Source organism: Syngnathus scovelli, chromosome 4 (assembly GCF_024217435.2).
Source record: "Syngnathus scovelli strain Florida chromosome 4, RoL_Ssco_1.2, whole genome shotgun sequence".
NCBI lineage: Eukaryota > Metazoa > Chordata > Actinopteri > Syngnathiformes > Syngnathidae > Syngnathus > Syngnathus scovelli.
In genome coordinates, this window is record NC_090850.1 from 23,975,001 (window position 1) to 23,995,673 (window position 20,673).

At 55.6% G+C, this 20,673-nt stretch overlaps 3 protein-coding genes across 18 annotated transcripts in view; 2 read left to right on the plus strand and 1 right to left on the minus strand.

The window, feature by feature from the left end:
* Positions 1-1,113, plus strand: part of vps13c (vacuolar protein sorting 13 homolog C) — a 25,281-nt gene extending 24,168 nt beyond the window's left edge. For 5 of the 11 annotated variants that reach the window (XM_049717546.2, XM_049717547.1, XM_049717548.1 and 2 more), the window contains 4 exons: positions 42-238; positions 320-443; positions 505-588; positions 656-1,113. In XM_049717546.2, coding sequence (XP_049573503.1) covers positions 42-238; positions 320-443; positions 505-588; positions 656-754 — 504 coding nt within the window. In that variant the 3' untranslated portion in view covers positions 755-1,113. The other 6 variants (XM_049717550.1, XM_049717551.2, XM_049717556.2 and 3 more) reach the window with 3 other exon arrangements.
* A 155-nt stretch (positions 1,114-1,268) lies between these two features.
* On the plus strand, positions 1,269-6,967 carry LOC125966964 (homeodomain-interacting protein kinase 2). Of its 4 annotated transcripts, none has more exons than XM_049717586.2 (9): positions 1,269-1,833; positions 1,956-2,177; positions 2,593-2,784; positions 2,926-3,113; positions 3,283-3,406; positions 3,626-3,754; positions 4,000-4,083; positions 4,480-4,652; positions 4,809-6,967. In XM_049717586.2, the coding sequence occupies exons 2-9, from the start codon at positions 2,019-2,021 to the stop codon at positions 5,851-5,853; spliced, it is 2,094 nt and encodes a 697-aa protein (XP_049573543.1). In that variant the 5' UTR covers positions 1,269-1,833; positions 1,956-2,018; the 3' UTR covers positions 5,854-6,967. The 4 variants fall into 4 exon arrangements, with proteins under 4 accessions (XP_049573543.1, XP_049573544.1, XP_049573541.1 ...); XM_049717587.2 differs by having other exon boundaries at positions 1,269-1,828; XM_049717584.2 differs by having other exon boundaries at positions 1,269-1,537.
* A 4,189-nt stretch (positions 6,968-11,156) lies between these two features.
* Positions 11,157-20,589, minus strand: adamts17 (ADAM metallopeptidase with thrombospondin type 1 motif, 17). 3 transcript variants are annotated; one of them, XM_049717007.2, is made up of 23 exons: positions 20,065-20,589; positions 18,740-19,038; positions 18,399-18,537; positions 17,557-17,729; positions 17,324-17,407; positions 17,002-17,165; positions 16,808-16,851; positions 16,567-16,672; positions 16,323-16,463; positions 16,087-16,237; positions 15,879-15,980; positions 15,546-15,691; positions 15,288-15,457; positions 14,987-15,114; positions 14,729-14,849; positions 14,496-14,576; positions 13,965-14,131; positions 13,585-13,822; positions 13,378-13,513; positions 12,964-13,198; positions 12,602-12,760; positions 12,216-12,405; positions 11,157-12,137 (listed from the first exon to the last, which is right to left on the minus strand). In XM_049717007.2, exons 1-23 carry the CDS (start codon positions 20,120-20,122, stop codon positions 11,956-11,958), a joined length of 3,414 nt encoding a protein of 1,137 aa, XP_049572964.1. In that variant the 5' UTR covers positions 20,123-20,589; the 3' UTR covers positions 11,157-11,955. The 3 variants fall into 3 exon arrangements, with proteins under 3 accessions (XP_049572964.1, XP_049572963.1, XP_068506499.1); XM_049717006.2 differs by having other exon boundaries at positions 18,366-18,537; XM_068650398.1 differs by lacking the exons at positions 18,399-18,537; positions 18,740-19,038; positions 20,065-20,589 and adding an exon at positions 17,794-17,937 and having other exon boundaries at positions 17,557-17,743.
* Between the last annotated feature and the right edge of the window lie 84 nt (positions 20,590-20,673).

Below are 20,673 nucleotides of genomic sequence, written 5' to 3' on the forward strand. Positions count from 1 at the left end.
GATCTTTTCTTTACCGTCTGCCTGCGGGAGCATCAATAAAGTGTGCAGAGGAAGGACACGTTGTGCGTGTGCCTGCGCCTGTGCCTGTGCTTGTGCCTGCCTGCGCGCGGCGTCTATGTATGCTTTTGAGCTGGCGTTTGCGGCCACAGCGTTCCGAGCTCAAGCTGGAGGGCGAAGTCTTCCGAGATGGCTGTCCCGTTCCCGGACGCAGGAAGACCGACATCGTCATCACCAGCAGGTAGAGCCGCTCTTTTTGCTTTCTTCTTTTTTTTTTTTTTTTTTTGTGCCGTGCTGGCCTCACAGCGCTGCCTGGCTGCAGGAGGGTGCTGTGCGTCAAGGAGATGGACTTTGTGGGCCACTTCAACAAAGAGTGGGAGTGTTTATTTGAAAACTTCTCCTCAGCTCCTAGCGTCAGCGGAACACAAGTCAACATCTACTGCAAGGTGAGCAGCGACGCAACGGGACGACGTCATTGTCACGTTGTCATTGTCGTGCGTCTTTCAGGAGCAGCGCAAGTTGAAACTTCCCAACAAAGACGCTCACGAGTCGACTCGCAGCATCGAACTGAGAGATGAAAAGGCAGCCCAGGTACTTCCCGCCCTTCTGCGTGCGTGCGTGCGTGCGTTCTCCTCCTTCATCGCTTACTTACCCTCAGAGGATGCTGGTGTCCATCTTGGACGCTCAAGCGGCTCACCGGCAGCGTCGCATGAGCCGTCAAAAGTCGCAACGCTTCGTCACGACCGGCGAAGCGTGACGGAGGCGGGACTTCCCCGTCGCACGTGACCAAAGTCCCAGGTGTTTTTTCTTTTTTGTCCTCAAGTTCAAGATGATTTTTGGTGGATGAATGGTAAAAAAAAAAAAAAAAGAATACACAATCTCAACAAACGTAAGCCAAAAAGTGTGTGTCTTTACCCACTTGTATTTAGGGGCTCTTTTCGTATGTTCTATTCTGGAGGCTTCTGACCAATGTTGCCAAGGTCTGAAAGACACTTGACTTCATATATTTGGAAAGAATCTGTTGATTGTGTCATGATAGCTTGAAGTACGTGCATTGTCATTCATTTCAGGCCAAATGATTGTTTGTTTGTCAATAAAAGACGAGTCAAGCCAAAATGGGACAGGGTTGCCATTCTGCCATGTGCTTTTTGGAAAGCACACGGTCTGCAATTGCCAGGCCAGCACGCATCCCCATCTAGCGTGAGAAGCGCTCGCTCGCTCGCTCGCTCACTCTTTCCGAGGAACGCAAGGAGACGTCCAATGTGTTGCGTAGCGGCGTGACATCGCCGGCCCGTCTGACGTCATCAGTGGAGGATGATGTCACAGGTGCACCTTGATGACATCTGCCAACTTTGATGGCAGGCGTGTGAAACAAGGGAAACCTCCTCAGCGTCCGCCCCTGACAAAGATTTCCGTGCGACTGGATTTTTTTTCTAATACAAACAAGTCCAATGCTGCCTGGTCGCCGCCGCCGCTGCCGTCCTCTGCCGCAACGCCCTCCTCTGCGCTGTCATCCTCCACCCCACCACACATGACACAGGTAAGAAGGGCCGCTTTGAAAGCACCTTCAAGACATAGGCCGACTGGCGTCGAGCTCCAATGTGGTCCCGTCCTGATGTCTTCCTTCCTTCCCTCCCTCCCTCCCTCCCTCCCATCCCTCCCTCCCTGCCTGGCTCGGTTAGGTTAGGTTAGGGTGTAGGAGGCGCTCGGTTTGGCCAGCTTTCTGACATCTCCTGGGTCTGCAGGTTGAGTTTGATTAGTTGCGCTCTCCGGGTCAAGCGCCGTCATCTTGAGCGGCTTTTTTTCTTTTGGACGAGGCATTCCGATCTGGGTCAGGTACCACCGCCGCCGTCGACGAGGGCGGGTCGCGCCGCGTCGTAACTTAAGCTACTATGCCGAGGTTGTCCGGGGGGGGATGCCTGCTTCAACTTGCCCTCCCTCCGCTCTCCTCTGCGCAGTCTGCGTTCTCTGCGTGTTCTTCAGCGTGCTCTTCCGAGGTGGACGACCAGGATCTGGCAGAGATGGAAGGTTCCATCGTGGAGAGCAAAAGCAGCTTCTACCACATCCTCAAGCTTCTGGACCGAGGAACCAGCAGTCACGTCTTCAAGTGCAAAAACCTGAACACCGCCAAGGACGTGGCTCTCAAGATCCACAAGAACTACGCGCTCTTTGAAAACGAGGTGGGTGGGGGTGGAGGCGCTCCAATTTCCCAGCGCTCTGTCCTTGGCTGGCCGTGCTCGCTGCCGAGCCGTCGGTCGGTCGGTCGGTCGGTCGGTCGGACGGACTGAGAGTTGAATCGGTGCGGGGGACGAGAAGCGCTTTTGTCCGCCGTCCTCGTTGTTGCCGTCTTCCTGGCTACCTTTGTTTCGGAGGCAAATTTGCAAGAAATTCAAATCAGTGTCAACTTTCCGCACTGAACTAGAGCCTGAATCCATTCCAGCCAGCCAGCCAGCCAGCCTGCCTGTTAGCCACCCTCCCGATTTTTTTTTTTACAGTCCAACTCCAAAGTACGGCGGCGAGACTCAAGTTTGCGTTGGCACTCTTGGCACCTCCAGAGCTTTTTTTTTTTTTTTTTTTTTTTTTTGCTGTCCCCAGATCGAGATGCAAGAGATTGTGAGCGTGCTGGACCCGGACAAGAAGAGCATCGTGGAGTTCATCGAGACCTTCACTTTCAAGCGACACCCGTGCCTGGTCTTTGAGCTTCTGGACACCAACTTGTTCAGCATGGTGCTGGATAAGAAATGGAGGACCTTCTCGCCCAACGACATCCGACCCGTGGCCCAACAGGTAGCTAGACGCCGGAGTCCGGCCCATCCGGCCGTTGCCCGCCCGATGGAAGTTGCTAGTAGGCTAACGGCGGCGCGGCAGCTTCCTCCCGCCTGCCCCGTCAAGTTGCTCCCGCCCGTGAAACGTCTGATTTATGTTTAGCTTCTGACAGCTTTTGATGCCCTCAAGAGTATCGGGGTGATCCACACGGACCTCAAGTCAGATAACATCATGCTGGTCAACCACAGCGCCACGCCCTTCCGGGTCAAGCTGATTGACTTTGGACTCGCCATCTGCACGGTGGACGCGCCCCTCAGTTACGGCTTGGCCCTGCAGCCCATGGGCAACAGGTCAGTAGAAGAGCGCAGGCGTGGTCCGCATGGGCCAACGACCGACCCGCCGCGCTGGCCCCAGAAGGGACGCTGTCGGCAGTGGACGGGACGGGGCACTTGGCCAGGCCTCCCTTGCTTGCCAAGTGCCCCCCCCCCGTCAAGCGTGCAACTGTGCCCCGACCGACAGGGCGCCGGAAGTGGCCCTGGGTCTGCCCTTCTCCGAGGCCATCGACATGTGGTCCCTGGGCTGCGTGCTGTCCTTCTTGTACCTGGGCAACTACCTCTTTTTGGCCAACTCCAACTACAACATGGTAGGTGGCCTCCTTCTTTGAAAGTCATGTCCGTTAACTTGTCCCATTCCATTTTCCTCCTCGTCAAATGACCTTTGCCCTCCTCGGAGCGATGAAGCGGCCGGCCGTTCCTGGCCGCTTGAAAGGGATGGAAAAGAAAGAAAACATGGCTCGAGCGCTTGACTCCACCGACGACGCTATGTCCGCCCGCACCGATGGAGTTGCGCCGTGTGTTCGCAGCTGCGGAGCATGATCGAGGTGGTGGGTCGCATTCCCGATCATCTGCTGACTGCCAGCAAAAACACTTACAAGTACTTCAAGAGGAGCGACCGAGACAATGACGGCGATCATCCCAAATGGCGGCTCATGGTAAGGCGGAAGACATCTCTTGCTAGCTGTGACGCGGCACAGCATGGGTCAGCCTTGACCCGCCCGCCGTTGGCTCAGTCCCTATTTGGCCCAATTCGCCCGGGTGCGGAAGAGACGGACGGCAAAACTCCATTGGATTGTTCAGACGAGGGAGGGATCTGCCGTTCGTTCCAAAGCGCGGCAAATGCCAATCGGCGAGCGAATTTGCGCCGAGGTCGCTCAGCCGTCCGTCGCTTTGCTTGCAGACCGAGAGGGAGTATCAGGACAAAACTGGAGTTCGTCCCGAGTCTCTGCCGTGGTCCTTCAAGTGTTTGGATGACCTGCTCAAGGTAAGTCTGCCGCGCTAACGTGTAGGCTAATCAGGATGGCCGTTTCATTTTCCTCCAAAAGCCGTCGACATTTTTTATTGCTATTCCACGATGGTGCCGCTTTACAATTTCTACAGCTGATATAAGCCATGGGCTTCAGCGGCACGGCCATCACATTTCTTCCGAATGCCGAGTTGTTTTGGGGGCTCTTTTGGCATTCTAAATGCTGTTTTTTTTTGTTTGTTTTTTAATGTAATTATGCAAACACGCCCTCCCCCACATCAAACATTCTCTAAGACATTTCTCGTTCCTGATAAAAGGACGCGCTAAAATGCTTGTCCCAAAATCAAGCTTTTTTGTTGCCCCAAAGCGGCGCCTTGTTGGCAGCAGGCTAACGCAGGTAATGTCGGTCCGCAGCTCAAGCCGGAGGTGAGCGAGCCGCTGGAGTTGGAGGATCGGAAGGCCTTTGTAGACCTCCTCAAGTGTCTTCTCCAGATGGACCCCGAGCGCAGGATCACCCCCGAGGAGGCGCTCAGGCACCCCTTTCTCACTATGAGCCACCTGAGCCAGCACCAGGCCAGCAGCTCCTAGTGAGTCAAAAACAACACAAGCCACAAAGCCCGCGCTCCTCGACAGACCACCCACTGGTCGGTTCTGTCCAAGGAGCCACGTCTGTCATTTGGGTCCCCGGCTGGCTTTTTCCTGGCGCCTCTGTTGAGTACCGCTTGCTTCCTGTCCTCTTTCAGCGTGACTGACAGCGTTGATAAGATGAAGTTCTGTCCAACGAGTACCTTGGAGAAGCAAGAGCCGGAGCGTCGCTCCGTGTCGGGTCAGCCGCTCAAGTCCAGGAACTGGCGTCAAAGGTTTTGCGGTTTCCTCGGCGCCAAAAGGACGGACGCTCCCGACGGCCCGCCGAGCTGCGCTTCTGCGGCTGACGAGAGGCCTCTCCGTCGGGCCCGTGGAGAGGATGTCACGTCACAGAGCTGGTGGCGCAAATTGCTTCGGTTCTTTAGGACCGACGATGGCGGCGGCAGCGAGCCCGAGCCGCTTCCTCCTCCGAGCAGATTTCAAAGTCGACCCGGCGGCGGTCCAAAGGTCCCTTCTGAGAAGCCCCGCTGGTATCAAAACTGCCTCTTCTTCCCAATGAATCGGATCGTTCCGGAACCGCGCCGCCTTCCCCTCCGCCGAGGCGAGTCCCCCGTACGGGTCCAGACCTGCCGGGACCAGGACCTCCTCCAACCCGGACCTGAAAAATTGACGCAAAGCCAGAACGCTCGAGCGGATGACGACTGCTCGCCGCGACTCAACAAATCCACCCAAATCGACAACGTGCCGCGACTCGGCGAGTCGTCACCGCCGGGAGCCGACGTGTCGTCGCGTGTTGGCAAAGACCCGTCGGCGCCACTCAACTGTGACCGAAGATGTCGAGTTAACCGTGACAAGTCGTCAGGAGTTCAGCGGTCGTCCCGACTTAAGGACGGGTCGGCGCGACTTACCGAGACCACGGGAGTTGCCACGCCCACGCGAGGCAACAAGTCACGAGTTCAACACGCCGCCATCGCCGCCGCCGCCGCCGCCACCAACAAGCCGATCCGAGCTAAAAACGATAAGCGGTCACACAAGTTGTTGCCCGTCAAACACAATGAGTCGTCGCCGGTTAAAAAGCACGGCGCGTCACGAGCCCACAAGCCGTCGACGCCGCTCAAAACCGAGCAGTCGTCGCGAGTTTACAAGTTGCGAGTGAAAACGGACCAGACGGCGCCGCTCAACAAGTGGCGAGTGAAAAACTAACAGGTTGCGAGTCAACGCCGACAAGTCGTCACCCGCCTACACGTGATAAGAGGACGGTGGGCTGAGCCGCGCCGGGGAGACGTGACCTTTGACCTCTCCCTCAACTGTCTGCCAGCACAAGATGCTTTCCCAGATCGACTGGATTTGTAGCGCTGCAGCAGCCGTCACCCGCCCGACAACGAGCCACACGGCGCTGTCGGTCGGCCCTGCGCCGCCGGGTGGCCGCCGAGCCAAAACAATAGGCCAGTTTGCAAAACGGATGCCCGGGGAGGATTGACGCCGGCAAACGGAAGGAAATGGAGTGACGCCAGGTCACGAGACGGGCTGGCTCATCTGGAAGCGTGCCGTGCCGCGCCCCGCCCCGCCGTGAGCAATGTGTGACAACAGCAGGCTTTGACTTTAGACTTTATTTAGTGCTTGTGCACAAAATCCCTTTTTGTCAAATGCTGCCTGCCTGGCTGCCTGGCTGCCTGGCTGCCTGCCTGCCTGCCTGCCTGCCTGCCTGCCTGCCTGCCTGCCTGCCTGCCAGCCAGCCAGCCAGCCAGCCAGCCAGCCTGCCTGCCTGCCTGCCTGCCTGCCTGCCTGCCTGCCTGCCTGCCTGCCTGCCTGCCTGCCAGCCAGCCAGCCAGCCAGCCAGCCTGCCTGCCTGCCTCCTTTTTTGCCTTTCAGACTAGGATTAGGGTTCCAAACTAGTGTTAGTGTTTCAAAGTAGGTTTTAAAGCTAGGGTTAGGCTTTCAAAGTAGGGCTTAAAAATAGGGTCAGGGTTTCAAACTGGAGTTAGGGTTTTACACTGGGGTTTTAACTCTTTGATGTACAAGGCCATTAATTATTTGGTGACGTTTTTCTATTTTCCTCTAGTTCTCTGGCTTTCCTCTCTATCCATCTGTCCGTCCTTCCACGTTTGTACACATCATCACCTCTTGCCTCAGTAATCCCTTGTTTGTCGCAAATAATTGGTTCCAATGTAGAGAAAATATACAATCTCCACAAAAGACTTTTATGAACCTTTATTGTATTTTTGAATACTTGTATTTTTAAACACTTTTGTAAACATTTAAGTCAAGGTGACTTTCAGAAAAAAGACTAAGAGTAAATATATTGTTACAATATCAACACCAGACTTTTATGAACCTTTATTGGAATTTTTCATGCTTTTTTTGAACACTTGCTTGTATTTATAAATACTTTTGTAAAAAATTTAAAGGCAAACTCATGCCATGCCATGCCATGCCATGCCATGCTTTGCCGACCCACACCAGCTAACCTGGTGGAAATGTCCATCTCGGATATCTTTGTGAAGTCTGGTCTGGCTTTTATGACTTGCATTACCCAAGGGGGGCGGGTGGCACAGACCCAATCTGAGGCTGTCTCGCTTCCGGATCCGAGTCCCCGCCGAGGGAGAAGCGCTTCCTAAAGTGATTCGTTCTTTTTTCAGTTCATATGACTTCAACCAGTAGGTGTCGGTAATGCGCATTGAAGCTGGTGCCACCTCGCCGTAAAACAAAAGGAAGAAGAACATGACGTCACTTCCCGTTCACGAACGAGTCGTGAATTGCATTCCTCGTTCGCCAACGAATGAATCTGTGAGTGAACGAATCAGTGAGTGAGCGATTCGCATTTCCAGCTCATCGCGAGAACGGATCAGTGAGGGAACGAAGCCGGACTTTCCCGTTGGCGAACGAGGCAATGGGACAACTGCCTACCTTCCTTCCTTCCTTCCTTCCTTCCTTCCGTGCGTGCGTGCGTGCGTGCGTGCGTGCATCAATGGATCAGTCAGTGAACGTGTTGCGTCGTCTCCCTCCTGGCGTCAACTATGTAAGCCAGAATGTCGATTTACGATTTGCCAAGGAAAGAAAGAAAGAACCACCACTTCTTTTACGCGCGGTTTCTCCAAGCTAACGGCTAACTTTCTTGCATGAAGGGATGCGCCGTTATGCAACAACGGGGAGATAGATGATGCTTCTCTTTGGCTCGTCTTGATTTTAGAACACTTCAAATAACGTGTATGCATATATACGCCTAAATTTTGTTATCCAATATATCTATTGCAATTTCACATTGGACTGCTGGTTTGAAATTTACTTTTAATATATATATATATATATATTTTTCAATAAACATTTATGTTAAAACTTGTCTGGTGTCTTATTCCTTGTTTTTATATTCACCAATTAAAACATAAAAATCAGACATTTGGTTAACTGCTTTATATGACAATATGTATGTGTTTTACGTTGTTATATGAGTTGATGTCCCCCAAAATCCTGAAAATGGCGGTGTACCTAATAGAGTGTCCGAGTGACGTCACAGATCAGACAGCCAATCAGGAAGTGGCCTGTTATGAGGGAAACCTGAAAATGGCGCCGTACCTAATGGGATGTCTGAGTGATGTCACAGATCAACCAGCCAATCAGAAAGTGGGGGTGAGGGCGGGTGTGCCACTTTTCACTTAAACCAGAGGTGTCGACATCCAGTCCTCGAGGGGCCGCGTTCCAATATGTTTTCCAAGTGACCCTCGTTAAGCGCACCTGCGTGAAAAGTTTTAGCCACTTTCACGTTCAAAAGGAGCTAAAAGTTTTCACGCAGGTGCGCTTAACGAGGGAATCACACGGACACTCCATTAGGTACACCGCCATTTTCATGTGTACCTAATAACAGGCCACTTTATTAGGGAAATAGCATGGTCAAAGGTCACAGGTGTCAAGCGCTAGTCCTCGGGGCCGCGTTCCAACATGTTTTCCAAGTGACCCTCGTTAAGCGCAGGTGCGTGAAAAGTTTTAGCTTCTTTCACGTTCAAAAGGAGCTAAAAGTTTTCACGCACCTGCACTTAACGAGGGAATCACACGGACACTCCATTAGGTACACTGCCATTTTCAAGTGTACCTAATAACAGGCCACTTTATTAGGGAAATATCAAGGTCAAAGGTCACAGCTGTCAAGCTCTAGTCCTCGGGGCCGCGTTCCAACATGTTTTCCAAGTGACCCTCGTTAAGCGCAGGTGCGTGAAAAGTTTTAGCTTCTTTCACGTTCAAAAGGAGCTAAAAGTTTTCACGCAGGTGCGCTTAACGAGGGAATCACACGGACACTCCATTAGGTACACCGCCATTTTCATGTGTACCTAATAACAGGCCACTTTATTAGGGAAATAGCATGGTCAAAGGTCACAGGTGTCAAGCTCTAGTCCTCGGGGCTGCGTTCCAACATGTTTTCCAAGTGACCCTCGTTAAGCGCACCTGCGTGAAAAGTTTTAGCCACTTTCACGTTCAAAAGGGGCTAAAAGTTTTCACGCACCTGCACTTAACGAGGGAATCACACGGACACACTTTATTAGGGAAATAGCATGGTCAAAGATCACAGCTGTCAAGCTCTAGTCCTCGGGGCCGCGTTCCAACATGTTTTCCAAGTGACCCTCGCCATATTTAAGTGTACCTAATAACAGGCCACTTTATTAGGGAAATATCATGGTCAAAGCTTAAGTGAAAGTGAAAAGTGCCACACCCGCCCTCACCCCCACTTTCTGATTGGCTGTTTGAGCTGTGATGTCACACGGACACTCCTTTAGGTACGTCGCCATTTTCAGGTGTACCTAATAACAGGCCACTTCATTAGGGAAAAATCATGGCCAAAGCTGAAAGTGAAAAGTGCCACACCTGCCCACACCCCCACCTCCTGATTGGCTGGTTGATCTGTGACGTCACACGGACACTCCATTAGGTACACCACCAGTTTTAGGTGTCCCTAATAACTGTATGCATTTTTTGTATGTGTATTTAACTACTTGCTCTTTATTTTGGGGGACACCAACACATATTATACAACGTAAAACACATATACATATTGTCATATAAAGCAGTTAACCAAATGTCCGATTTTTGTTTTCATGCCCCAAAAAATAAAAACAAGGACTAAAACACCAGACAAGTTTTAACAGGTTTTAATGTTTATTACAATAATAATAATAATAAAAGTAAATTTCAAACCAGCAATCTAATGTGAAATTGCAGTAGATATATTGGATAACAACATTTAGGCGTATATATGCATACACGTTATTTGAAGTGTTCTAAAATCAAGACGAGCCAAAGAGAAGCATCATCTATCTCCCCGTTGTTGCATAACGGCGCATCCCTTCATGCAAGAAAGTTAGCCGTTAGCTTGGAGAAACCGCGCGTAAAAGAAGTGGTGGTTCTTTCTTTCTTTCCTTGGCAAATCGTAAATCGACATTCTGGCTTACATAGTTGACGGCAGGAGGGAGACGACGCAACACGTTCACTGACTGATCCGTTGATGCACGCACGCACGCACGCACGCACGGAAGGAAGGAAGGAAGGAGGGTAGGCAGTTGTCCCATTGCCTCGTTCGCCAACGGGAAAGTCCGGCTTCGTTCCCTCACTGATCCGTTCTCGCGATGAGCTGGAAATGCGAATCGCTCACTCACTGATTCGTTCACTCACAGATACATTCGTTGGAGAACGAGGAACGCAATTCACGACTCGTTCGTGAACGGGAAGTGACGTCATTTTCTTCTTCCTTTTGTTTTACGGCGAGGTGGCACCAGCTTCAATGCGCATGACCGACACCTACTGGTTGAAGTCATATGAACTGAAAAAAGAACGAATCACTTTAGGAAGTGATTCGGTGACTCTCGTTCACTGAAAAGATTTGTTCTTTTGAACCCATCGTTCACTCACGAGCCAACACTCGAATGAAGTCCAAAAACAACAACAACGAGCTGTCTCGGAATACCAGAAATACGCTCGATCTTGTGAGTTTCATTTTTACTTTTGCAAAGTGGAGTTAGGAAGTTGCAGGCTTCCTCTGAGCCGCGAGAGAAGGAAGGGCCCGGCACGGGACGGCAACGCTTGGACCCTGAGAGGCAACCGACCGCGAACAGTGTGGGCCAGGTCTGCGTTCTGAGGAAGAGCCGGAAGCGCTGCGGAAAGCGCATCTGCATGCGCTGCTGGACTTGCACTTGCTGTCACGCGCGCGGTGCGCAAAGCGCATCTGCATGCGCTGCTGTAGTTGCTGTCACGCGGGCGGGCGGCGGGCGGGCGGCGCTTTTCCTCCCACAATTGGCGTGGGCAAAAAGAGTACTCGGATGACCTCAGTTCAGCCGCAACGCAATGCCTTGACTTCACCGGGCCGCCCAGCGCATATTCGCCAAGAGTGGCCTTGCCGCCATGTCGTTAATCGGTCGGTCTCGTGTTTGTCTATGCGTCCTGATGTCGTTGTTGCTGATGTTGCGGTGACGTGAATGAGGCAGGCTGGCAAGGCTGGCAGGCTGGCTGCCTGGCTGGCTGGCTGGCAGCTCGACAACATTTATTGTGTAGAGCACCGCGACGCACGTATGCCAAGTACACAAAATGGCAGCCAGCCGACTGAGTGACTAATGACAAAACCTTCATCAATGTGTTAAATAATCACAATAACAACCACAAGAATAATGACGGTAAAAGAAAAATAAGATAGCACCTTTGACCTGAGCACTTTTGCTCAAGGAGGGAGGGAGGGAGGGAGGGCAGGAGCCAACTGATTTACGTGTCGGTGCTGCTGACACTACACACTCATCCGTTGGGCAAATTTTGGCCAGGCCAGCTGTCTGAAAAGCTACTCGCATTTTGGCCGCTCAGTTGGCTTGGTACTAACGGCTGTTGGCGTTTGACACGTCAATGCTGCTTTGCTTTGCTTTGCTTTGCTTTGCTTTGCTTTGCTTTGCTTTGCTTTGCTTTGCTTTGCTTTGCTTTGCTTTGCTTTGCTTTGCTTTGCTTTGCTTTGCTTTGCTTTGCTTTGTTTCTTTCCTTCACTTTTGTCAGTGGCATTAGAAGCGGAAGGAAGCCTTACGAGGTGAGTCCAGCCCTTCCCGCTACTGATGCAGGTGGACGAGAGCACACTGCAAAAGACCGGCCGGCCATCAGTCACACGCGCTGCTATTATTAGGATTCAAATATGTGCGGTAGAAAAGAAAGAATGGCAATGGGTAGGAAGAAAGAACCGGAAGCAGAAGCAGACTGGTGCGTGACGGATGGCCTCCTGCTTTGGCTTTTGATTGTCAAAGAAAATAGACCTAGCGAGCATTGGCAAGTCCTTTGATTTTCTCTCCATCACCTCCCGTCACTCGGGCCGGGCGCCGCCGCCGCCGCCGGTGAGGTCCCGCCGGCGTAAAAGTCTCTGCATGTCTGGCAGCAGCGTTGGTACCAGCGCATGTCCCGGCAGAGGTTCTTCTCGCGGATCACGCGGCAGTACACGGGCCACTGGTCGCCGGAGCACTTGTACGTCAGGGCGGCTGAGGGGCGAGCAAACATGCCACGTCAGCACGGCGGGCGAGCCTGCGACGCGGCGGCACGCCGAGACGCTGACCCACCCAGCCTGGGTGAGGTGATGGTGTTGCCGTCCACGCGGTGGCCCTCACGCCGGCAGTCTCCCTCGGCCCGGCACGGCCGATAGGTGGGCGGGCGCGCGCCAGGCGGGCACGCGTCCCCGTGGCGACCCGTCACTTTGTGCATGCATTGCACCGCTCGTGACTGCAGGCCGCGCCCGCACGAGGATGAGCACTGGTGACGGCGGCGGCGGCGGCGGCGGCACACCCAAAGACAAAAAAGTCATTTGCGTTCCCACACCTCAAGCTAGGAGACAACATCAGTAGCCGTGGAGTAGCTCCTGAAGGCCACTTTGCGAGTCTTTGGGCAAAAAAGAGCAACGCACAAAATCCCGCCCGCCAGCCAGCGTACTGCGTGAGGCGCACCGTACCTTGGACCATTGGGCCGTCTTCCACTCGAAGCAGCGCGAGTGGTCCTGGCAGGGTTCCCGGTGGGCGGGCCGCGTCAGCGTATCGCAGCGCCCTCCGGCGGCGGCGTGGCCGCACGTGACGTTGCGGCTGCGCTGGCCCGTGCCGCAGCCCTCCGAGCACTGAAAGGCCAAGGAGGCCGCTTCAAGACTCACTGAGGCAATCCCACCAGCCAAATTTTGCACCATTGCCATTTCTTACAACACGCACGCACGCACGCACGCCGTCAATTGCAAAAGAAACATTGCAAGGAATCAGCCCCCAGGACAGGACCACTGCTTTGTTTCTTTGGGGACTGCTTTTTCTGCGCCAGCCAGCCACTCACCTGTGACCACTCGGAGGCTTCCCAGACACTGAGGCAGAGGCGGCCCTCGCAGGTCTGCAGGGTCGGCGGGCGGGGCCCCGGGCAGCGGCCCATGCCATCACCATCGTCTCCGCCGTTGCCGCCGTCGTCCTCCTCCCACGACGCGTTGCGGGGCTGCTGCGCGCAGGCCACATGGCGCCGCTGCGTGCCGGGGCCGCACGTGGCCGAGCACGGGCCCCACTGGCCCGCCAGCCACCTGAAGCGCAAAAAGGCCGACTTCAGCCAAAGACGCTCCGCTCCGCGTCACGCCACGGTGTTTTGATTGCAAACGTTCAGGCGACAAATTGGGACACCAAATTGGTTTGATTGAGCAGCAGTGAGCCTGGCGGTGGCGGCGGCGGCGGCGGCCTTGAAAAAACAAAAACAAGCGCATACCGGTAGAGGCAGGCTTGAGGGTTGCACAGCTCGACTCGCGGCGGCGGCCGATGGTCGGGCCGACAGAAAGAATGGTCCACCGCCTCGGTGGACTGGTTGGCCAGACGGGCGCACGACACCGTCGTCCTCCTCTCGCCTGCGCAGATCAGCCGCGGCCAGTTGGCGCTGTTAAAGTTGCCACCAAGCTTTGGTTGTCAGCTTTCATACCTCCTCCGCATTGCGCGGTGCAGGCGTTCCAGCTGCTGTGCGTCCAGATGTAGACACGCTGTTGCATGGTTGCCGACGCGTTGTCGTCGTTGTCATGGTGCTGCTGCGGCTGCTGCTGCGGCTGCTGCTGCGGCGGCGGCGGCGGCGGCGCTTGCGAGGGTTTGCGCCGTTGCGATGCATTGAGGGCCAAGGTGTACTCGTAGCGAATGCCGTACGTCTGGTCGTGGAACAGAAGCACCTGGCAGGCACACGCACGCGGCGGCGGCGGCGTCATTGGGATGCTCCACGTGGCAATTCAAAGGCTTTTGCACAAGGCCCTCTCTCGGGCAAAGGAGAGCCATCAGCACGACAATGCATCTTTTGGATGTGTTGCGAGCTACCATGAGGTGCAGCGGGGCGCGTGTGGGGCCCCTCGCCGACATTTTTTCCCACAGTCCTCTCCTGACGTATCTGACGGTGGTGCCGGCCACGTGGAATTCTCCCGGGAGTTCAATCTTCCAGTCGCTGTTGATGGACTTGCCGGTGCCGCCGGCGCCGTCCTTCAGGGCTGAGCGCAAGGGGGAGGGAGGGAGGGAGGGAGGGAGGGAGGGAGGGAGGGAGGGGACAGTTTTGCTCCAGCTTCCATCATGCGACTCAAAACACACAAAAAGCAAGACAAACAATCTCTTGGAGGAATCTTTTCCCCTCCTCAAGTCCAAAAAAGAAAGCAATTTACGAAATGAGCAAAAAAAGTTTGCATTTCTCAAAAGTCAGTAGAAAGGTCAGAGAGGAGTAAACTTGCACATGCGTTGATTTCCTGAACGCGACGCACAAGGGAAAGTACTGAAGGAAAATGGAGCCGTTTTGAAGGAAGAAGGCAGGCCCACCCGCCTGCCCGCCCGCCCGCCCTAACCCTCCGCTCCCTTTCTTACCCAGAAAGCTGTGCGAAGGTTTGTCCTCCACCACTTTGATCCTTTGCGCTCCGGCAGGAATGACAACCGCCTCCACGTAGCCTGACGCGCACACACACAGACACAGACACACACACACATGCTGAAAAGACGCAAACGGTCGCCCCCATGCCGCCAGCAAGGAGCTTGTTGGCCAGCTGCCATTTTCTTTCTAGCCACCAATGGGGAGACTTTTCTAGCCAGCCATGTCCTACCCATGCCTCCGCTGCGGTTGAAGTCTCCTCTGACGACGGTACACGATCGTCCGTCCCCATTACAAACGCCGCAAGCGTCTTCTTTGGACGGAGACCCGATGACGCCGTCGCAGCCGATTTTCTGAGCCCATCCACGACAAACAAAGACAGTGAGCCCAGCCCGCTTGTCAGAGTTGGCAAAAGGCGGCAAATTGCTTCTGGGAAGGAAAGCGCTTTTCCCAGCGCACTGCGCTTGGGACTGAAATCCGCTTTGCACACCTGACACCTGCCGTTGACGCACAGGTCGGCCTCGTAGGGTCCGCACGGCGTTCCGTCCACCACCCTCTCCGCCATCAGCACGGCCACGTCGCGACCCACCGGACTGCAGAACAACACGCAAGGTTTCTCTGAGCGCAAACACACACACACACACACCGACATTAAGCATGAAACATACACACAGAAAATGTGCAATCACACATGCACAATACGCACACACAATCAATGTAACACACACACACACACAATGTTGGTCACTCAGACGCAATGCGGGCCAGGCTTTTGCACGAGCGAGCATCACCGTCATTGATGACGGCAGTTAGCACATCGCTCTTGGTCTTGCCGGCGTGCCGGTCGTAGGACAAACACTGAAGGTCTCTGAAGCTTGGCGCTCCCTTTGGGCACGGAGGACCTTCGCAGGCTTTGTGCTCCACGCTGGCCTTTTGGCAGGGGTGTCCGCCCGGACCGGGCCTGCCACACACACACACACGCACAACAGTGGCCTAAAAAGCAGGTCGTGGTGGCGACTGGCCAGCGGAGGCACAGGTGGGCTACATACGGGGGGTTGTCGCACTTCCTCTGTCTGAACTGGACTCCGGTGGCGCAGGTGCGACTGCACATGCTCCACGGGCTCCAAGGACTCCAGTCACCATCCACGTGCTGTGGGATCGGGGTCTTACTCACGCACTGCCCTGCACGGCACCACTGACACACACGTGCACACAGGCGGGTTAAACACTCTCTCACACGCGCACACGCGCACGCGCGCACACACACACACACACACACACACACACACACACACACACACACACACACGCGCACACACACACACACACACACACACACACACACACACACTGTCCTGTACAGGCACACACATGCGCGGCACCTTGTCCGGTCCACACTGAGTCCCGTCCAGGGGAGGGTCCAATTTGGTCTTGCAGGAGGCGTCGCCCTCCACCAGGCACCACAAGCCAGCGCACATCAGATGCTAGGGGAGGGACAGTGGCCGGCCGGCCGGCCAGCACACGGTCACAGCCTGTGCGTGCAAAAGAAGGTGCCGGGCGTGCGTGTGTGCGTGCGCACGCGCGCGCTACCTCCATGTCGGAGCAGAAGGTGGCGTTGGTTCCAAAGAGGATCTGACACTGCTCATCCGCGCTGTAATGCATCCCGGGCAGCTTGGGAGGGAGGCGCAGCTGGTAGCGACTCCCGGGCTCCGTGTGCACCAGACAGCCGCTGGACTTGGACCTGAAGCCGAGACGCGCGGGCCAAGTCCCAATTCAGAGCCCGCCGCTACCGCCGCCGCCACAGTCATTGTGCCTACTAAACTCACCCGAGGAACTTGCCAAGGTCATCGCGGCTGCAGGGCGACCAGGACAGGTCGCTAGGGTTGCGTCCCTTCAGCCACTCGCCGGACATGATGTAGGCGCGGTCGCTGCAGGAGGCGTGCTCGTCGTCGTGGCTCATACCCATGCTAGCGGTGGCGACGGCACACGCAGCGGGTGAGGCGGCTCACCACTTCTAGCGGCAAGGAAGCGGAGACGGACGCTCGCTCGCTCGCTCGCTCGCTCACTCACTTGTGTCCCAGCTCGTGCGCCACCGTGAAGGCCAAGTTGAGGCCGTTGTCCTCGGCCAGCACGCATTTGCGTTTGGCGCTGCACGCGCCGCCCAGGTAGGCCATACCTTGACAAATAAAGGCCCTGTTAGCCACACGCTAACAACCGATTTGAGAGGAAGAAAACGCCGCAGACAAACACACATACAGATTAGGAAGGAAATGAGACCACAAAAGCGTGCGCCCTGAAGTGGCTGGCTTACCAACGGTGTCACACGGTTCCTCCTTATGCACGCAGAAGTCTGTCCTGAAAAGCACAAAACAGCAGGTCAGCAATTGTGGCACAAGTTCCATGGCGTCACCAGGCAATGTCCTGCATTTGCAAAGCGCTGGCTACCTGCTGAAGAAACCTAAAGGTCGCACGGCAGTGCCGGTGCCTCCCAGTTGATCGACCCACCTGGTGACCAGCACGGCGGCGTCCACGGGCGGGACTTGCTGGCGTCCTCCGGGAAAGCGGTTGCTCCCCGGGTAGCGCGGCGGCAGCCCTCCGAACTCTTGCTGCTGCCACTGACAGAAGCTCTCCAGGGAGCGCTGGCCGTGGTGGCCCACCTTCAGCTTCTCCTAACGGAACACACACAGCGCACGGCGCTACAGGGAAGCGAGCCTTCCCATCCCAGAAGAGCGCAAGCGGCGGGCGGGCGGGCGATATGGAAGCGGGAAGGTTCGAGCGAGCTTTGCGAGGTCGCGGGAGGTCGGCGCTGGCCGTCGTTGACACTCACGGGGCGGCTGTGAAGCAGAACCAACTTTGTGACCCGGATGTTGATCCTCACACCCAGACTTTGGTGCTGGAACATGTTGTACACCTGACACACACGCGCAGACAGGAAGCCTTGAGAGCGAGTGGCGGCGGGTGGGTTAGGGTTAGGTCGGCAAAGCGGGACCAGAGCTTTTCAGCAGGAGCTAAGGCGTCAGCGCTGCTGCCGAGGGAGCGGCTCGCCACAACTCTGCTCACCATGTTCATGACGGTCAACAAGAACCTCTTGGCGGCGTCGGCTCCGTGGTAGCGGACCATGCTGGAGTCGGCCACCAGCAGCGTTTCCAGCGTGTAGGCGTCCCGGGCGCCCACGGCCGCGCGCCTGTCGCGACCGTCCTCGCTCGCCTCGGAACCGTTCCGCTTCTTCTCACCTGCCGAGGCACAGGTGAGGTGAGGTGAGGTGAGGTGAGGTGAGGTGAGGTGAGGTGAGGTGAGGTGAGGTGAGGTGAGGTGAGGTGAGGCGAGGCGGGGCGGGGCGAGGCGCCAGGCCCACACGCCATCGGCAGTCAAATGAACGGCTCTGGCACGACTGGCCTTTGATGGGAGGGACTCTTTGCTTTTGCTTTGCTTTTTTCCGTCACCAAAGGACGATTGCCGAGAGAACCTTTTGAAAGGAGCGTTTCTTCAAAAAAGGAGCCGCGAGACCCCTGACCTAACGGAACCATACGCGCACTTGCTTGTGAACATGTGGAATGCATTAAGCGCGTGTGCGTGCGTGCGTGCGTGCGTGCGCCTGTGTGGTCTCGGCTGCGAGGGCTTATGTAACGTTTGCAGGGTCAAGCCGCTCGGCTTAATCAATGTGCACGAGGGACGACGGCGCTGAGCGTCTGTGTGCGTGGTGTTTCCAAAAACAAGATGTGCTCAAAAGCTGAGGTGCGCTTCAACATTGGTGTCCCAATTTGCGTGCTTCCCATGCACGTCGCCAGCGACCCTTTCTGCCCTGCCCTGCCTTGCCCACGCCCGTCCGCATCCCTGACAGCACAGTGCAAGAGTTGAGAGCGGCAAACTTGGCCATTCCGCTGCGTCAGCGGAGTCCCGACCATAGCGGCGGCGGCGCAGCAGCCGATGTTTGATTCCCGACAGCCACCCCGGGGACGTGGTGTTCTGTCGCCGCTGCTGCTCGTCCTCCTCCAGCGGCCGCACCAAAAGAACCTCGCCGTCCACATGCACCAGGCCCGTCTGGAACAGAAAACCAGGTAGGAGATGCAGAGTTTAAGCCCCCCCCCCCCCCCCCCCCCCCAAAAAATGATGCATTCGTATCACTTGCCAGACACTTGTTTACTATACTTTTTCTTTATGACCGGGCCGGGCCGATGAATTAATCCCCCCCCCCCCATATCAGTCACGCCCGAGTCACCGCGTTGAGCGCACGCGCACGTACCAGACCTCCGCAGGCCGTGACGGACACCGACGAGCCGGGTCGCTCCAGAACGGAGCCCGAGTAGAGGCAGAGCTGGTCGCGCTCCACTCGCGCGCCGGCGGGTCGCCCAGCGGCCCGTCGTTCCTCCACCAGCAGGTGACTCCCTAGCAGGCCGCCGCTTCTGGTGACGTCGAGCCGGAGGTTCTGGCCGAACGCCGCCAGCGACACCAGCAGGCGGTCCGGGTGGCCGGGCGCCGCCAGCAGCTCGGGGATCACCTCCGCGGATTCCTCAGAATCCCCGTCGACGCCAACCACCGCCGCTGTGCAAAAAGCGCGTCATCCAAATCATTACGTTGCAGTACGGTAGTAAGTTAACTTGAACTTTTTTTACTCTTCAATGATCATTATAAAGGCTGCTGATTGGATATGCAGATTTGCACTATTCGTGAGGAAAGGCGAGCCTACCCGACCACAAACTGGGAAAAGTGTGCTTGTCGTCATCGCTTTGGACCGCAAAGAAAGTGTTTTGAAAAATCGGCACATTCGCAAACGGTCACGCGGAGGCCCTCCGATCGAACTCCACCGTGCATGGAAAATGACAAAATGACACATTTTGGATGAATGCGAGCCCGTATTTACATTCCTGAAGCAGAAGAGATTGATACAACAGTTGGTTGGGGTGCCATTAACCCGCCGCTCCATTTGGCGGGAGGAGCTGGCATGTAAGCGGAGGCAGGGAGGGACAAGGAAGGCGCAAGCAGGGAAATGAGATGAGCCCCGGTCTTACTTTTGCATCGACCGATTAGACTGCCCATGTCATCTGGCCAGCAGAACAAAACTAAACCAAATCAAAATGCTACGCGACGGCTTGTAGGCATTTTCTGAGATTCGAGAGAGATTGTTGAAGGACAGAAGCTGCTGACGTCCGTCAGTCAGTCAGTCAGTCAGTCAGTCAGTCAGTCAGTCCTTCAATCAATCGGGTCGGCGGCCGGAATTGGACTTTTGATCTCTGTCTCGACTCATGTCTGGACGCAAAATGGGCGCCTATCAGAAAGCAGTGGAGGTCGACCAAAGGAGTCCTCAGTGCACGCACGTATTTAAGACACAGTCAAGCCGGCACAGACAGCGAGCCGAAAAGGTTCCTTCGGCCCAAAGTATTTGTACTCGATTACATGCCGGCCGGCCGGCGTTCCAGCGGCGCACTCGAGATCGCACACGCAAGGGAAGACAAGACAAGGCAAGGTAAGACAAGGCTAGGCAAGGCAAGGCAAGGCAAGGCAAGGCAAGGCAAGGCAAGGCAACGCAACGCAACGCAACGCAACGCAACGCAACCCAACGCAACTTACCGGACACTTCCGCGCACAACAGCGCCACCAGCAGGCGCACTACGCGGCCGCTGCGCATGCCGAGGCCAAGAACCGGACTGGGACCGGCAGCAGAGCCGCTCGCCTCGACCGGGAGCAGAACCGGGACTCGGACTTACGTCGTCGGACCGGATGGCAGAAGCGTGAGGGCGCCACACTTTTCTTTTTTTTCTTCCCCAAAAGTGGATCAAATCGGGTTGACCGAGGACACGCCCGCCCGCGCAGGCCGGCTCCGCCTTAATCCGATACCATTGGTCTGTTTCGACTTTACGGAGGAGAGAGCCGCCTCTCATTGGCCGACAAGGCTGTCAGTTAGAGCGGGGCGGGAAGTGAAACCTTACACATGGTCGGTCTGCGGTGGGACGGGACGGGATCGGATCCGGTCGCGTCGGGTCGGGGGGATCCTGTCTTGTGCCAGCGCGTGCACAGCTGATCCAATTGTTTTGGATTTTATTTGTTACATCGAAAATAAATGCTAACGGCCGTCTTCTTTAAATCAACCTTGGTAGCTGTGGTGCCGTTAGGCCTCTTCTTTTTTCCAGCTTCTGTCACTTGGTCCGTTCCACTTCTTTTTTGCATTTTTGCTTCTTT

Coding starts and splice junctions, on each gene's coding strand:
- LOC125966964 (XM_049717584.2), top strand. CDS start 1,334: ATGACATCTGCCAACTTTGATGGCAGGCGTGTGAAACAAGGGAAACCT. Junction 3,114..3,282: donor CTGCAGCCCATGGGCAACAG/GTCAGTAGAAGA, acceptor CCCGACCGACAG/GGCGCCGGAAGTGGCCCTGG. Junction 4,084..4,479: donor GTTTGGATGACCTGCTCAAG/GTAAGTCTGCCG, acceptor GTCGGTCCGCAG/CTCAAGCCGGAGGTGAGCGA.
- adamts17 (XM_049717006.2), bottom strand. CDS start 20,122: ATGCGCAGCGGCCGCGTAGTGCGCCTGCTGGTGGCGCTGTTGTGCGCG. Junction 14,850..14,986: donor GCGTCAACGGCAGGTGTCAG/GTGTGCAAAGCG, acceptor GGATGGGCTCAG/AAAATCGGCTGCGACGGCGT. Junction 12,406..12,601: donor AGACGGCCCAATGGTCCAAG/GTACGGTGCGCC, acceptor CGCCGTCACCAG/TGCTCATCCTCGTGCGGGCG.